At 40.6% G+C, this 18,985-nt stretch overlaps 1 protein-coding gene across 1 annotated transcript in view; it reads left to right on the top strand.

Annotated features, from left to right (window-relative positions):
* LOC114361878 (uncharacterized) overlaps nt 1-18,966 on the top strand; it is a 38,113-nt gene extending 19,147 nt beyond the window's left edge. The window contains 8 exon segments of the mRNA XM_028317090.1: nt 1,284-3,237; nt 3,323-3,427; nt 4,908-5,015; nt 7,069-7,146; nt 7,250-7,914; nt 8,659-8,836; nt 9,175-9,361; nt 14,923-18,966. Coding sequence (XP_028172891.1) covers nt 1,284-3,237; nt 3,323-3,427; nt 4,908-5,015; nt 7,069-7,146; nt 7,250-7,914; nt 8,659-8,836; nt 9,175-9,361; nt 14,923-14,978 — 3,331 coding nt within the window. The 3' untranslated portion in view covers nt 14,979-18,966.
* Nucleotides 18,967-18,985: the final 19 nt, after the last annotated feature.

The raw sequence follows: 18,985 nt of genomic DNA, 5'->3' as shown, positions 1-18,985 counted from the left end.
TCAAACGACACTAGAAGCATATCTATTGGAGCCGGGTACCATTTTGCCCATTGTCCTTTACGAGTTTATTTTAAGTTTATTATTTAATTTAAAAAACGTGAAGCAGGATCAGTAACCAATTTTTCGATATCTTGTATGTATAGTTTAGAAATAATTGAGTGAGATCACTTATCATTCACCCTGATAATCAAATCTTGACCGCATGCATTCAGGATAATCAAATCTTGACCGCCGGAAGAACGCAAAGGCCTGCCGCACACAGTTGTGAGAACTTTTTAAAGGAAAATCAAGATGCCAGTTACCGTTTTGACAGCCTTGGCGGATCGATGCAGAAATAGTACTTTAACAATAGTCTAGAAATGTGTTAAATATTTTTAATTTATTGAGCGGCTGGTCAGATATCTCGAGAAACATAATATTAATGTCCAGCTAGTTTTTTTTTGATATTTTTTCAATTCTTACTTTTAGATTATAATTTGAGCATCTTGTCACAAACTTATTCTCAGTAATTTGAAGAGTAAACAATTCTTACTTACAAAAATGTAGGTGTTATATTGAGTTCGATTATATTTAATGTCAAATATTTAGCTTTACTTGGAACCCACTGCTGCTTGCATCCTCATATATTGCAGAAAAGAGTAAGTATCAAAGGTACCTATCACAAAGTGTGATGAATGATAGATGGAAGAAGATATAAATACAGCAATAAAATAGTAATGATGAGAACGCAGATTCGTATTTATAAATATTTCGCAATATCAGAAGAGTATTGCACAACATTATTTATTACATTATTGATATTATTTATTATTCCCTTTCAAATTGTTTATTAGTTTAGAACAAAGGAAGTTTTTCTTTATTGGGTTTTTATCATATTTTGATTAATATCTAAATGTGATTTTCTGCCCACAGTTTATTCATCTCATGTTCTAGAAGATTTTTTCATTTAGGACCACTTATTTGGCGCCAGAGTGATAAAAATACAGCTAAAACGACACACCTTAAATTCAGAAGCGTTTATTAATCAAAATTATGGCCATAACAATATATTTGCTTAACAAATCTGAGGGATGAAAGGACGTAAATTGTGGCGTTTTTACATTAATTAATACCCCTANAACCCCTGCATTTCATCAAAAATATTTATGAATAAATATTTCATGAGCTTGCAAATCTATATCTATTATCGAAACCCGCGGCAAAATAAGATATCGCCCTTCCAAATGAAACAAAACGCGAATCGTTTCGCGAGCGCTGACGTCACAATCGCGGATTGTTCGCAGAAGGAGTAAGCCGGTGTTCCCGATGACGTACACGGCGCGCGCGACTCTCGAAATCGGCAGCGGCAGCGTCTGCTCGGGCCGCGCGGTCACCACCACCACCGCCTCCAACCAGGTGCGTACACCCCGCCCCGCCCGCCCCGCCCCGCCGCCCGCCCCGGCGAGGCACACCGACGCGAACCCCAAACCGAACCCCGACCAGAAGAGACTCATGAACGCACTTAACCCGAAACACGAAAGAAACGAATCTAACCCTCCCGCTGAAGGTAAGACACGCAAACCGCGCGGCCCGAGTATGAAATGCAGCCCGAGCGAGGACCCGCCCCAGCGACGAGCGACCGAAGGCTACGCCTCGTGGGACTCGCCGAGATATCGCCAGTATACCAGCCCCGTTTCCGAACAGTGGTCCAGTGGGGTGGACCGGTGGTACGAGGGTCTGGCAGCTTATCATGACACGTTCCAACAGATGGCCAGAGGCGCCGCACAGCAACGAAATAAAAGTCATATCGCTTACAAAAAGGACGGTCCTGAAGTCAGTGCGCGTACACATCCACCTGAAGTGACAGAAATCCAAACGAAATATCGTCCGAACTCAACGAATACAGGCCCCAATATTCCAGAAAATATTGCTACGGGCAAAAGTGTTAATGAAAAATCTAAATATAATATTAATAGCTCAAGAAGAAATACAGTGCCAATTCTCGATGCTAGTTCTATTAAATATGTTTCCAAAGCAAGAATCGCCAAGCAAGTAACGGAAGAATCTCAAAATAAAATTAATAATGTGATCGACGAGAGTTCAGAATTATACAGGGTAGAGAAAAAAGCTAGTGATACTGCGAAAAGTGATATTAGATATAAAAATGAGTACAGAGAGAAAGTAGGTTATAGTTTAAAACCATTAAAATTTGTAGCAAATCCAAAAAATATTAGAAATATGACAATAGGTTCGGCGTCTGTTACAAACATTGGTGAACCTCGTCAAAGCTCGGATGTGATACAAACTACTAGTGATATAAAAAATATAAATGTAGGAAGCAATGATAATAATGATGTTATAAAGTGTGAGAGTAAAGAAGAAAAAAATGTTGAGATGAATGAAAATTACAACAATTCAGATTTTTGTAATGGTACTGAGAGTTCCAATAACGAAAAAGAAATAATAAAGGGTGTGAAGATGATCGAAATTACTGCAAATAAACACGATAATCTCGAATGCAATCCTCCTCTAATTGATAAAAACAAAGACATTGAAATGATAGCTATTGATCATACTCAGATTAAATTGGAAAAAGAAAATAATAACGACATTGAATTAACAGACTTCGTTACGACAAGTCGGCATAAGAGCGACGTTGATTCTTTTTCACAATATTGTGTTACCCAGGAAAAATTGTTACAAGCTCTAGAAAATTCCGATGCAAATGAACAATGCCATATTGAAGAAATCCAAAACGACGAGAAGAAAACTTCAAACAGTGAAATAGTAGAAGATCTAGAAAAATCTCATAAAGAGGAAGTCATCGAAGAACCGACTAGGGAAATTGTGGCGGAAGAAACAGGGCCTAGTGCCGAATCGAATGAACTGGTCATTCAGTTGAATAAACCCCAAGAAAAGGTGTCAAACGATCAATACATTTTAGCGGAACTATCTAATAACGCTTATGTTTTCCTAACACTGCCTAAACGCTTACTCATACCTCTACATAACAAAGATCAACAACCATCCCTGCAGATACACGAAGTGCTAAATAACACCGCCCAAGCTAACATCCCCGATGATAATACGGTAGCGAAGGTATCTAACAAAAAGAAAAAAGAGAGAGTGGTTGGAGTCAGCGATGACACCAAGAGGAAAGATGCTATTAACAAAACCGCACTTAGAGTTCTCCTGTTTGAGAATTTAAAAAGAGATGTGTCAGTAAAACCCGGGGCGTCTACCTCCGCCGGTGAAGAGGTAGGAAGCTTTTCCGTTAATGAGATGTTTTGTAATATTACGTTGTGTAAATTCGAGGTGTACTGATTGTGTTTTGTTTTCGCAGGGTGATTCCGCCATACCGTTTAGTTGCATCACAACACCAGAGGTTGTGGCCAGTTGCAACACGACGTCCTCCACGCCCCAGTCGGCCGTCGCTGTGGATCCCAAGGTAAACACATATTCCTGAGCTTGCGCGATGTGTGCCTTAATTGTGAACGCCTGAACACCATTTGCATACTTTTTGATTGCATTATAAAGTAAAACTTTCTATAACTACCTGTCAATGTTAATAGATTGACGGGTGTTGTTGCAAATACTATATTCATTGTTAATCCGAATTTATTTCCCTCACATTCTCATGAAAGCACGCTTTACTCGTTCTGAAATGGCGAATGACGAAGGTGTTTGATCAGATCAACGATGGAATGTTAGTTGTGTTAAATTGTGGTGTTTTTTTTTTTGTTTGGGTTGTGGTTATTACTAAATCAATTCAGTCTAGACACGGTCCGGGTGTGACTTACTGTCGGATTCAGCTCGATGCGCTTGGTTAACTTCTAAAGAAATAATTACAACAGATTCAAGAAAAAAATGAGTTACTGCAGACTAAGATTTGATAAGTAAACAAATTATAACATTGAACGGAGGTTGCAACGATCTGAACCCAGTCACCCCGATACACTAACACGTATACGTTCGATTTACGGTACTTTTGTTTTTAACTAAAATGTGGAACATAAAAACGAGTCGGATTCGCGCAGATGCACAGGTAACATTAGCAAGACTGGGCAGTCGTGATCGCAACGCATAGCAAAAACGGGCCAATTAATATGTTTTTAAATAAAACTGTAAATATTATGATTATAAAAATGTATGGTTGGTATCGTATGATTATACTAATGGACATACTGCCTACTGTATTGATCAGTAACAGGCATCAATCACATCGCATTATTCACGTCAATATTACCCTCTGTGCTCTTGTGGTGTTTTAGATTTAATCTACTACACTATAATGGTTCTTTGATCAGGAGTCTTCACAATGGGAAACTGAATTTGCAAAGTACATAAAAAATCATAGTAATGAATAAAGCAGCCTTGTTGCGTTGCGTTGCGAACGACTATGTGCGTTACCGAGTAAGCTTCGGCTCAGCGTGCCTACTCCGCTACGATTTACGTATTTTCGGCTCTGTCTATCATCTTAAAAATTCTGTCAATAGAAGAATAGAGCCGAAAACACGGAATTCGTCCCGCGGAGTTGGCGAAGTTCGGTGACTAGTGATGGGACTCGAATCAAAAAATGTATCCGAATCGATTCAAATTAACCGATTTTTCGAATCAACATGATGATTCGAATCAATGTGCTGATTCGAATTAAATCTGAAATAAAATTAAATGTAATTTTTCTGCAGAGAATAATGAAGTCAGTTTTTAAATTAGCTTGAATGAAAATAAGAAAATTTTAAAAATGATAAATTATTGCCTTCTCTGTAAGTATGTACGCCATCAAAATTGCAAGAAATTGAAAGAACTGCTTTAAATCAGCCAGCGAAATCGAATCAGATGTTGATTCGAATAAATCCTTCGAATCGAGCTTACATTATCATTCGATTCATTCGAGTGGCATCACTACCGGTGACTGTTGCGTGCAGCCTTTGCAACTGGGCTCGGGCTACCGCGCCGTGGCCAGCCTGACGGGCGCCGCGCCGCCGCCCGCCGCGCAGCAGCTCCAGGTATTCGTCCCGAGGCTCGCTCTGCAGGTACGCGCCACGACACGCCGCGCCCGGTTTGTCGCAGCCATCTACTAAAGCGCGGTCTGTGAGCACGTAGAATTTTGTCCAATGACCCCAAGCTACACATCCTTATCGCTCGCGCGTAATTATGTTGCTGTCGCGCTCGCACACTCACTGCGGGCGCCCGTCGCACAGTCGCGACTGCAATATAATTACGCGCGAGCGATAAGGGTGGGTAGCTTGGGGTCATTGGACAAAATTCTACGTGCTCACAGACAAGACTATAGTCGTTTCAACCTTAACTTCGAACTCCTATGTTCTTCTGATTAATCGTTGCGGGCCGTATGACAGTTTAACTTTTCCCTGAGACAAAATTGACCTTCGCTGGTTGGGTTTTTATTGGCGGTCAATCTTTCATCTTGACCGCCAATAACAACCCAACAGAATAGTCCCGTTTTATAGTCACTTCAAATTGTTTTAAGGGCCCGTCTTATGAAATGACGTTCCAAAATAATCCAAACTCTTGCCAAACTCGGGATTTCGATAATCTTGTGATTCTTCTATACCCAATAGGGTAATTGACAAATAAAATAGAAAAATATTTTTGACACGTACAAGATATTTCCATTATTTTCCAAATTTTTTGCGAGCTGTCAAAACGCTATAACGTCACTCTTTCACCAAGTAAATTGACTAACTTTACTAAAATAATTTTTTGTTCTTTTGGGAAAGTTTGGCTTGAAACGGTCAACTAAAGTCCAATAAATATCAAGCTGGATTATATGACTGAGTTTGAATTGTGTAAGCGTTAATTTACAATATGGGTCTTAGTTAATTTATATTATTAAGTACCTTGCGTAGGACGAGCCTTACGATATTTGTATGAGACTGTGCCAGCAACGCTTACTTTTTCGCTCTTTTTTTAATGCATCACAAAGTCTACCTATTCAAAAGTTTTTCTCATGGAATAAATACCTACGTTTTGCATGTTCTTTTGCATTCACTTTTGTAAATATCTATCATCATTTTCCATGATTCTTGATTTTTCCTAATTAATTACATAAAAGTATTTCCTTTTACTTGGAACATATGGAATGGCGTTTTTGAAATAACGGTGGCTGCGACAAATACGGCGAGGATACTGCGCACTTGACATGGCGACAGCTTTTGTCTTTGCGAACACGAATTACATAAACACATCATTGCAATAACTACTACAACTCAACACAATATCTTTTAATTTAAATAGTACCTTTTACATTTCTGTTACCGATAATTTGTACTTTCGGAATGTGAGCAATGATGTGTAACATGTAGAATATCAACCTCACACGAACATTATTTAGTTCAGAATGGAAACTTTTGGTTTTCTATTAAAATATTTTGTTTGATTTTCATGCTTTGAATTTTACATTTTTTAACTATTGAGTATTCAGTAAATATAACAATTTGTGTTGATTTGATTTATCATTTTTAAATACATATTGCATAACCTGTTCTGTCACTAAATATTTGTAACAAAATCAAAAAGTTTGTAAATGGTGTATTTTGAATGAAGGCATTTCATATAATGTCGTTGTGTTCAGTTTTTTCTACTTGATTTAATAAGAGTTAAATATCATAAATTATACTTTTATATGGGCGATTATTGAACCTGACGAAGACAAATAAATTAAAAACTGAACACATTCATATGAAGACTTATATGATTACTAGTGGACGCTCATCACTTAGTGCGTTTAAATTAGAAAGAATTATAAAGATACGTGTATTTTTATTTAAAACCATTATAAAGTTTCTTTTTAGTACAAAATCTAGGCCCCCTTTTATTGCCATTAATTCGGCTCTTCCAAAATCTACTCTCGGCTGACGCCTATTTGTCGAATTTCAGCTTCAAAGGTCAAGTAGTTTTAGATATTGAATGAATTAATGACCTTTCGCTTTTACGTATTATTAATTATTCTAAAGATACTCCTCTCATCAGCAGTAAAATAATAGCTGAAGAAAACCATAATAGGATTTAATCGTTAAGTAGTATGAAGTTGGCGTGTGTTACAAAGTGTAATGTTTATTTGCGCAGCCCCGTAGTGTGATCTCGAGCAGCTTCAACGGGCTGCCGCTGTCGCGGCCGTGCGGCGCCGCGCCCTCCGACCAGCAGGCACGTGTCGCCTCACTAACGTTGCTTGGGCGACCCGCCCGTCGCTCGCTCGCTCGCGCCATTCGATGTGTTCTAATGCGTGTCGTTTTTCCTCCCTATTCAGGTGCCTATATTCACTGTGCACTACCGTTTACAGAAATCGCTAGACGAAAACGGGAACGCGGTGCAAGGGTTCAGTTCGCCCGTCTCGGGCTCCGGCCAGCACAAGAAGCCGCGCAGGAAAAAGTCGTCCAAGAACGAGACCGTGATCAAGTCGCACCAGATCGACGGCTACCAGGGCAACAAGGACCTGAACGAGGTGCTGCGCTTCATCGAGTCGCACGCCGAGCGGCCGAAGCACGACAAGCACAAGAAGCGCTCCGCCGAGCGCCGCAAGGACAAGGACAAGCCGCCGCGCGCGTCCTCGCTCGAGGAGCTGTCGCGCACCACGCTCGAGGAGCTGACGGCGCCCGCGCCCGCGCCGCCGCCCGAGCCGGAGCCCGCGCCGCCCGAGCCCGAGCCCGCCGACTTCCAGACCGTCACCAAGCGCCGCGCCAAGCGCCGCCCGCGCCCGCCCGCGCCCGGCTCCAACGACTCCACCGACGACCTGGAGTCGGCCGGCTCGCCGCCCGCCGCGCCGCCGCCGCCCGCCGCCTCGTACGCCGACATCGCGCGCACGCGCCACAACATCCCCGACCTCATCGAGTCGTGCAACTTCTACGCCGAGGGCGAGGCGCCGCCGCCCGAGCCGCCGCGCGCCGACGACTACCCGGCGCTGGGCCCGCGCGCGCGCCACATTTACCAGATCGTCGGTCCACCTAGTAGGAGGCCTGCCCACGCTACGTCTTCCAGCCCGTGGTCGCCACTCGAGAACTTTCCTGCCCCAACGGCCATCGTCTCTACGAGCTATGTGCCCCGCCCACTGCCACTTGATTTTAGCAATTCTGCGAGCTATGTCGGTTACTTTGGTTCTCCTGCGGATCTCCTCATTTCTGATTCGATCACGCAGGGAGACTCCGAGCATAGCCCGCTCCATCGCCCTTTGGGTGACCTTGAGCTTTCTTATGAGGCCCATAGTAAGCGACCACGTCTCAGATCCATATACCATCACTGGCAACACGCATTGGTCAAATACTTTCGACTTGAGACACTGCGGTATTTCGGACGTGAGTATATGGCGAAGCTTCCCGAACGCTGCCCATCCGAGTTGGATTCGACGATTGACCTCTTTTTCGAAGTTGGACCTACCTAACTGGACTGTTTGTCCCAGGTATTGAAATGAAAATAGGACATGAAAACAGGTTTACATGAAGGGTTTCCCTTTGGAAATAAATTAAAAACATGTCTGAACCTTCGAATAATGTCTAAAGTGTTTTTCATCAATTTTCTATCTCAAAGTCTAAATTTTGTCTATCCTTTTGCGTTTTGTTGCGAGTTTCTTCACTTAAATTTTTTCTTCGGTGTTGGTGGACTTCATAATTTTGTGTTTCTAATTGACTACACTTCTACCTCTCTGATATTTCCCTCGAACAGTATTGTGACGTTATCCCTTGTGCAGGTGGGCGAGCGGCGGCCGGCGGTGATCCTGCTGGCGGCGGGCGGGCGCGCGCGCGAGCTGGACGGCGTGACGTTCGGCTTCGACGTCAACGAGACGCTGCTGGCCGCGCCCGCGCGCCGCCCGCGCTGCGACCTCGTGCGCGACGCGCTGGAGGTAACACCGCACACGACACAAATCATTTATTCAGTATTTAGCCCCTTTCCAAGGGCGTTTGCACACGCCCCAAATGTAGCTTGCCCTACCACTACTTTGGGACAACATATAGGTTGGTGCTGAGAAGAATTGGCACATCTGCCATTTGAAAAAAATATTTCTTGTGTAATGCAAAGTGTAAGTGATAAATTGTGATTATCGAAAACGAACAAAATGGCGATCTCGATCGAAACTCGTCTCGTATCTCATGTCTAGCCAGCACGATTATATCGACGACCTTATATGCTGTATCGATTACCTTTTGTTTCCTATATTTACTTATCTCTTCTCCCTTGCAGCTGGACGTGAAGACACCGACGGCCGTAACGGCGGTGCCGGCGCCGCCGACGGCGGTTCCGGCGGGCGGCGCGGTCCCGGCGCGCGGCGTGGCGGTCGGCGTGGGGTCGTGCGCGCTGCGCTACGTGGCGCCCGCGCCGCCGCCGGACACCCGTGTGTTGCATCAGCTAGTTGACTACGTTGGCTCCGGTTAGTTCAACCACAGAATAATAATAATGGGGCCGTTCAAGTATTACGTAAGCACCAAGGGGGGGTGGGGGGGTCTCTGTTTTGCTTATTTTGGATGACATGGGGGGTAGGGGGGTCTAGATGATGATTACGTCATCGTTAGTTATTTACGTTTTTTCGGGGATTCCCGCAAATAATGTAGGCACTCGCTTTGAGAACTAATTAGGGGAATTACCGCACATTAGAGTGTTGTCTTTTTTTTTTTCCCGCGGCCATCGACCAAACTTTGTTTTTTGATTACAAAATAGTGTCATAAACCAAACTTACTATGGCATGTATACCTCTAAACTCGGTCTGAACTGAGTTACGAACATTATAAGTTTGATGATTTTCATACATACTAGATTTGCTTTTTGTGCGCAAGTTTTGTAAGAAATTGCAACAAAATATTGCGCTATTTTTTATTGCGTTGATTCGGCTCCATACTGATGTCTGGAGCCTTTAATGGATGGTATTGTTTGTTTACACATACAATCTCACTATTTTGTTGCAATTTCTTACAAAACTTTGCGCGCAAAAAGCAAATCTAGTATGAAAATCATCAAACTTCTAATGCTCGTAACTCAGTTCAGACTGAGTTTAGAGGTATACATGTTATAGTAAGTTTGGTTTATTACACTATTTTGTAATCAAAAAACAAAGTTTGGTCGATGGCCGCGCGAAAAAAAAAAGACGCCAATTTCCGGCATTGTCTTTTGAGAGTCGTAGTCCGCATAATATCATCAAAACACGCGGCCTCCCGCGCGCGTGTTTTGTTTGGATACTAAACGTATTGCAAGCATTGAAAGTTTAACATTTGTGTTTATTTTGATGCATAATTGATGCAATTATGTTTGTTACGTTCTTTATTTCTGACTAGCTGACCCGGCGAACTTTGTTCCGCCTTAATGGCAATAAATAACGGGATAAAAAGTATCCTATGTCCTTCTCCTGGCTCTAAACTACCTCCCTGACAATTTTAAGCTAAATCGGTTCAGCTGTTCTTGAGTTATAAGCGAAGTAACTAACACGACTTTCTTTTATACAGGGTGTTAGGTAAATGGGTATATGAGCCGACACTAGCCCATGTTAATATGGTCATATAAATGGTATGGTAAAGTTAGAAAATTGATATCTTCATTTTAATTATTTTAATTTTCATACAAATCGGATTTAATAAAATTTATTTTATACGAAAATTATAAAAATAAAATGATAATATCAAATTTCTGACTTCACCATACCATTTATATGACCATGTTAACATGGGCTAGTGTCGGCTCATATACCCATTTACCTAACACCCTGTATAGATAAGATATAGATTATATTTTTTTGTCCCTTACTCTGTGTGTATCAGTTAAACCTAATATTTTCATGAATTTTCCTATTTTAAAAATTACAATATAAAAAAACATTTATAAATAAAAATGTTTACGTAATCATAGGGGGAGGGGGTAAGTGCTTTGCTTACTTTTGATGACAAGGGGGGCGGGGGGTAAAAAATGGTAAGAAATCTGCTTACGTAATACTTGAACGGCCCCTAAGCCTACTACCAGGCCTGTTCATCTCCGAGAGTTTACATCGAAAACAAAACACGCACGATGGCCCACCTACAGGATACTATTCGACAAGACCTCACATACGAGCGAACATTGACTCACGCACGCGTATTCTTGTGTATGATGGAATAAAATAAAGAATAATTATGGTGTATTAAATACTGTGCAGTATTTAACTGCCTAAATAATGGTGAAAACACAGAATGTACTTTTTTAAGTTGCCTCAAGACACTGAGAGGTAAATAAGTAGTAGTAGGAGTAAAACTTCTGTACGTAGTACTTATTATTATTCTGTGCTACTACGTACAGAAGTTTTACTTCGCGAAGGTATTTAAAAAAATGTATGCTCAATGTCATTAACAATATGGTGTAATTTAGCCTGTCTCAAGAGTCAAGCACCATTTTGTTGACAAACGTCAGTGATCGGCACTGCGCCGAAGCTATAGGGCTGACTTCGGTAAAATTATGTGACGTGAGGTGCCAAACTGCGGAAAATGGCGGAGGAAATACATGATTTAGCATGAATAATATTAACTTCTTATTTACCTCTCAGTGTCTTGAGGCAACTTAAAAAAGTACATTCTGTGTTTTTATTATTATTTAGGCAGTAAATACTGCACAGTATTTAGTAAACTAGTAAACCATTTTCTTTATTTTCTTCCATCATACACAAGAATACGCGTGCGTGAGTCAATGTTCGCTCGTATGTGAGGCCTTGTCGAATAGTATCCTGTAGGTGGGCCATCGTGCGTGTTTTGTTTTCGATGTAAACTCGCGGAGATGAACAGGCCTGGTTCAACATCTAATTTATTTATTTATAGGTAAAGTCCGCTCGCCGAGCACATAGAAGTTCGTACAATGACCCCAAGCTGGGTAGCTCGCGTGTAATTATATTGCTGTCACGCTCGCACACTCACCGCAGTGATAAGGATGGGGAGCTTGGGGTCATAGGAATTCTATCAGCTCGGCGACCGGACTTTAACAGCGGGATGATTACTCAGAAAAACGTTATCCAAAGTTTCTAATGTTGTCATCCCTCTCACGCAAAGCGCTTTGCCAGCGTGAGCTATGGTGACAGATAGACCCGAAACTTTGTATCCAGCGTTCGTTTCGGAGTGGCCTGCACCTGCACAGAACATTACTTACTTTAACATCTGACTTGCAATAAATCTGAATCGAATGTCTTGAACTACTTCATGAGTTGGTTAGATAGTCAAACTGGAGGAGATGGAACACGCATTGAAAAATCACTTTTATCGTTAGTAAATTACAAGCTAGAATCCACTTCTTCAAAAAGAAATATGTGGTTGTACGCGAATACAATATTATTTGTACATCTTATTTCATGAATTACTTGGACCGATTAGCCAACTATACACTTTTATTATTAACTAGCTTTCCGCCCGCGGCTTCGCCCGCGTGGATTTTTGTCTGTCACAGAAAAACTTTATCGCGCGCGTCCCTGTTTCAAAAACCGGGATAAAAACTATCCTATGTTCTTTCCCGGGACTCAAACTATCTCTATGCCAAATTTCATCAAAATCGGTTGCGAGGTTTAAGCGGGAAAGCGTAACAGACAGACAGACAGACAGACAGAGTTACTTTCGCATTTATAATAGGNCGCTTGAAGACAGCTGCGTGGCTCGTACCATGGTACTCAGTGCGCGTTGTGACAAACGACGCCCGCCATACAGAATGCGATAATTAAGCGACAGTCGCTATGCAAGACATTTCATAATATTTATCAACTCTTGGCGAACAGACTTTATAAAATTAATATTTTGTCTTTGCTCTTGAGTTTTGTTGCTAGTTTCTTTACTTAACTTTTCCTTCGGTTTTGGTGGCATAATTTTGAGTTTCTAATTTACACAAATGTAGTGTAGACTGGATTGGCTTCTACCTCTCAGATATTTCCTTTGAACAGTGTTGTGACGTTATACCTTGTGCAGGTGGGCGAGCGGCGGCCGGCGGTGATCCTGCTGGCGGCGGGCGGGCGCGCGCGCGAGCTGGACGGCGTGACGTTCGGCTTCGACGTCAACGAGACGCTGCTGGCCGCGCCCGCGCGCCGCCCGCGCTGCGACCTCGTGCGCGACGCGCTGGAGGTAACACCGCACACGACACATAACATTACAAGTCATCTGGCGCGGGCGGCGGCGGCGGCACACAACACAAATCAAATCATTTATTCCGTACTTAGACCCTTTCTAGGGCACTTGTACAATGTACATGTCCCAAATATGACTTGCCCTACCATCACTTCGGAGCAACATATAGGCTGGTGCTGAGAAGAAGTAGCGGAAGAGACAGACACCTTTGTCATAATCACTCGGGAGTGCCTAAACGGCCATTGAAAAGTCTTCCTGGGCTACTAAAAGACTATGATCTGGTCTCTATTTAACAAACTTCTCTTCCCCATTGATGTCCGTTCAGTAGTACGAAGATTCCGGCAATTTAGTTCACAAGACTGTCAATAGATTTCGCTGTGCAAAATTATATCGCGGTGTACAAGTTTTTAGCGACACGCATAAAGGCCTAAGTTCGTATTCGTACTAACTGTCCTAGCTGTTCTCACTTTCTCCTTATTATTTACCTCTCATAGCCCGCGGTGGATCACATCTGCCATTTGAAAAATTAATTTCTTTTGTAATGCAAAACGTAAGTGATAAATTGTGTTAATCGAAAACGAACAAAATGGCGATCTCGATCGAAACTCGTCTCGTATCTCATGTCTAGCCAGCACGATTATATGCTATATGATTACCTTTTGTTTCCTATATTTACTTATCTTTTCTCCCTTCCAGCTGGACGTGAAGACACCGACGGCCGTAACGGCGGTGCCGGCGCCGCCGACGGCGGTTCCGGCGGGCGGCGCGGTCCCGGCGCGCGGCGTGGCGGTCGGCGTGGGGTCGTGCGCGCTGCGCTACGTGGCGCCCGCGCCGCCGCCGGATACCCGTGTGTTGCATCAGCTAGTTGACTACGTCGGCTCCGGTTAGTTCAACATCTAATTTGCCACAACATCTAATTTCCAATGAAGCCACGATAGCCGAACGGTGAACGGATCACGGGTCGGACTGGCCGACTCGTGATCCGGGGAACGCGGGTTCGGTCCCAGCCGCCGCTCGACTATTGTGGTGAGCTCACTCGTGACACAAGCATATTTAGCTTAGTACGAGGGGCTAACGGGAGTATTAGTAATTTGTGTAATAACAAATTACTAATAATCTTTAAAAAAAATAAAAATTTATAGACTAGCGGCCGCCCGCGACTTCGTACGCGTGGACCTTGTTTTACCCCCGTTAGATATCATGTTGATAGATGGCGTTTCACGGCTTCCCCCGCATGAATATTTACGAACGTCAAAAACAGTAGTTTGTCCAGCGCTGTAGATTTTAACCAAGGGCGATAGAGGGCGCTTTTTAGACACGTCTTATTTATTTATTGAAAATTTGTCACATATCATCAGAAATTATAGCCTATATGTTAAACTGGGTTATAATAAACAATAATACTGTATAGTTTTATCAAAATCCGTTCAGTAGTTTTTGCGTGAAAGAGTAACAAACATTAAAACTTTCGCATTTATAATATTATTAGGATTTAGTGGGATTACTCAGAAAAACGAAACGTTGTCCGAAGCTTCTTCTTCATTTTGTGGGCTACTGGATAGAAAGTTGGACTTTTATTATCTGCTGATCCTGGGTTCTATTCTTAGAAAGGAAGCAACTTGAAAAATCACTATAGTTATTGTTTCCAGTTTTGTTAGGTGCAATGTCCTAGCTTCATTCAATATGCTTTCCCGAAAAGAAATGACATCTTGTACTCGAATCGGCTTAGTTGAACTAGTGGATATTAGTAATATTTACACCTCATTTTACTCGTCAATTTCGACCGGCCAACTATACATTTTATTTAAATACTATCAAATTGCCTCGCAAATGATGTAAATAATGCTTGTTTACACAGTGTTCTTTCTATTTCCAGCGTGGGAGGACGTGGTGAGGTGCGGCGCCGGCAAGGTGCGCTACTTCAGCGAGTAGCCGACAGACGTTTCTCTAGTTAAGGATTGTCACGAACCAAAAACGCGTGTGAACAGTGCGACCGAGTGCAGTGTAAATATGTCGTTGCCCCACAGTCGGGCCGCTAGCTTGCGCAGGCTCCGGCGAGCGATCGCTTNATCGCTTTACGAGTGGGTGATGTGAAAGAGCATTTAATGAATAAAATTGCGCTTGAAATCCAAAAAATATTGTTATCGGTCCGTCGTTGCGGCGACGAGACCCGGCCGGCCCGGTGCCGAGTGAGTTAGCCGAGTGTTGTGGCGTACGCGTAACGCCGAAGTGATCGCGTAGATAATGACGCGGAAGTGTTCGCGGCGTGTCGACAATGAAGCATAGTTGCGCATCATTTCGTCAGTAAAGTAAGGTGTTCGCGTCTACTTGGCGCATCGTATCTGAATGTTATTGTCGACAATGAAACAGTGTTCGTATCTTGTCGACAGTGAAGCATAGTGTTCGCATGTTGTCGACAGTGAAGCATGGTGTCCGCGTCTTGCGGCAAGAAAGCATTGTGTTTGAATCTTCTTGTCACCATTCATGCATGGTTTCCAAGTCTCTTGATGACAGGAAGCGTTGTGTCCAAATCTTCCTGTCGACAACGAAGCATAGAGCGTGTTGTCGACAGATAGCTGTGTGTCTTCTTGTCAAGCATGGCTCGCAAGTCCCGCCGGCCCGCGCCGGTTTTTGTTTCGAGTCCGAGGAGGCATGTAATTATTTGTTTCTGTTGATGTTTATTGTGCTTGAATTTTGTTATGTAATCACAAATATTTGGTAGATTTTTCTCTAACTAGCCACTCATATCTATTTTGTTATGTATTTTTAAGTTTTACCATTTTGAAATGTAAATATAAAGATCTTTTAAGGTGTAACTGGCCACGGTGGCGCGCCTCATTTGGTCACGTCCTCATCGCGGCAGTAGTAGGTGAGACTTCATTATAATACTCTACTCTCTAAACGCTTAGAGTGAAATTGTGATTTATTCAAACTCCTAAAAACTAGCAAAATTGATTAGTTGTTGATTTACAATTTTACTTCAGGTTTTTAAGATTTACGTGGGACCTAATTTACACGCTATTTGTTGTAATCATCGATTATAATTTAACAATAGAATTAAATTACGTGTGTGCGATCAAATCCGAAATACGAAAAAAGATATGATTTTAGTATGAGCACTTGACGAAATGAGGTGGTGTGTTTGAAGCTAATAATAAATAATCCTAATAATGTTAAGTGTAATGTGCGCCAGCCGCCGCCCGGCGCGCTGAGACACATTGATATGAACTTTTGAGTCATCCCGAAGGTTCATAGACCAATGTAAACGTTTGTGTATTGTACATAGTCTGTGAGTACTGTGCTGTTCACGTACGCAGCTCGCGCTAAGCCGCATTTACGTAACTTCTCTGTAGGATCGTATACTTTGCTACTGTGAACTAGAAGTGTCTGTAGATGGAGCCCAAAAATGATAATTGAGATTTCATGAATAAATACGGTATAAATCAAAGTTATTTGTGATACGTAACTGTTTATACCGCCTAAAAATTTCCAATTAATACTGACGATCCCCCTGTCTTCCGCACTTCATACAATAACCTGATAGTATTTAATTAATGTAATCTCAAAAAATGGCTGTTGTATAAGAAGTGTTTTGCTACATGCTAGTTGTTTGGTTGCTCATTCTATGTCCTGTCTTGTTTGCTGTTTAATTGCTTTTCTTTCTCTAGCTGTAAGAATTGCATTGGAAAGCAATTTAAATTTTGAGAATAAGAAATAAAGCTCCATCTATATTTATTTCTACATTTGTCTTACTATATTGTCCATACATTCATTCTTAAGAACTATTGTCTCAATGTTGCATAAATATCAACAATATTGTTAGATGCAATGCTAGTCGAACGAGTGTAAAAAAATAATAAAAAAAACATAACCTGCTTTGAGATACAGTGTTACATGTGATGATAATATTGAAATTTAGTTTTTAATAGTTCATAGTTGCTGATCATTAAGTAAGAGTTGTGGTCTATTTGTGTGATTAGCTTGTAGAAAACGTAATATTTGAATCTTTATGCTGAGAACTATGTGGACATTAATTAAATAACATATTATATTTTTAATAAAGAGGACTTTGGGTAAGTTACCAGTCAATGGTATTGGTATAATTAAAATATTGTCTTAAAATAATTCAGTGTATATGAATGTTCAATGAATATAGGAAAAATCATTGTCTCCTTCCTAAGGATTACATTTAATTTAAATGATATGTCCTGTCCCAAATACTTTCAAAATTATAAGTGAAACTTCTTGACCACAGCTGACTTTGTAAATATGATGTACATTAATTTCATTTTATTTCAATGGAAATTTAGCATTGTTTGTTGAGATTGATATCTATGTACTGAAAGGACGCTCATATCAAAGGTATAGAAATATTATTTATTATTTCTTTCCCTTGTAAAATATGTAAATAGACGTGCAGAAATTTGATTGATTTTTTAAATCATTCTTAGTGCATTCTAGGCGTTGTAGATGAAAGATCTCTTGGTTTGGATGTTGAGACAACCTGCCTTCAAGGGCAGCCAGTCAAATTCGTAAGTCACCCTTTTGACAGACGTGCTCTGTACGGTTAGCACGAAAAACTTTCGAGTTCGTATCGTTTGCTTATTCGAATCGCCATCAAAAGATTTAGTACGAAAACTACAACAGCGCCCTTGTGAATGTGTCGTAAAGTGAACTTAATATGAGAAAAGTAGTATAAGGTTGCACGAAACTTATTTGAGAATCAAAATTGTCATGTTATCGTTTAATTCGAAGGTTGAATATCGAATTTTGTCGAATACGCAAACGATTCGAAAACGAAAGTTGTTCATGCTAGAGGTACTGAATACGAGACAAAGCCAGCGTACTCGTGTCCACGGCAAATAAGCTACAGCTGTTTGGTAGTTCAATTAAAGTTTTTTGGGCCAACTTTGGATAAAAACTACAAAATTATTTTGACAATGTTAAAAAAATCATCTCTTAGTACGCAAAATTGGTGAATATTTGTTTTAATTATTAAATCGATATGATGAATCCATACTCTATTGGTTATTTAGTTTTTATACTTACCTATATTTATAAAAAAACTGGTGTTCAGTCATTACTAATTAATTACTCATAAATGTATGTCATAAAAACTTCACCAAATTAAGAAACAACTCAAAGAAAACCAACTGTTTTTTATTTCAAGTGCTAACTGAATAAATTATGCTAAAATGCCTCGAGATCTTATTAAAATTATTTACTTATGACTTGCTAAATTCATTATCGAGCGAAATATGAATGTAATTATTTTGTTTAGAAGAGTGATGCTGTTTAGAGAAACTTTTCGGCAAAAGCAAAGTGTAAATGTATAAATATAAAATTAATGCTGAATTATAAGTTTTGATTGTCTCATTATCTGAGTAAGTCAAACACAAACTTCCAAATATAATAGATTGATTTAAAATTATTTATGTAGATGGTCATATTATAAAATAGATTTAACTTAGTTGCTTTCGCATTTCAATTTTTATTCAGGAAATGAGATAATTGCCCTGTATAATAATATGTATATCAATACGAAGAATTATTTATCTGCTTTACATCTAACTGTTTGTGCTGCATTTTACTCTGTTCCTATTTTTAGCATTTCCACAACAGTATTTTATAGTGATTTTTAAACAAACTGGTCACAATATTTTTAGGTTAAAAACAACATTCAAATAATCTTTATTTCACGAGTAAATTAATTTTAGATTACATAATACATTTCAACTCATCTCCAAATTGTTTTTCATTTAGGTAACAAATAAAAGTCGATCATTTTGTTGCCCTAGAAAAACACATTTACATTCATCTTTAGTAAGATTAAGATTTTTTTATTGTTTCACTTTCATTAATTTTATTTTATTTTAGGCCATAAAAATAGAAGTTACTGTATTGAAAGAATAATATAATTTATTACAAAAATTTTAACT

This window comes from Ostrinia furnacalis, unplaced genomic scaffold, assembly GCF_004193835.3.
Source record: "Ostrinia furnacalis isolate ACB-3 unplaced genomic scaffold, ASM419383v2 OfSCF6054, whole genome shotgun sequence".
Taxonomy (NCBI): domain Eukaryota; kingdom Metazoa; phylum Arthropoda; class Insecta; order Lepidoptera; family Crambidae; genus Ostrinia; species Ostrinia furnacalis.
Note: the sequence above shows the minus strand (reverse complement) of the source record. Positions and strands in the feature narration are given on the sequence as shown.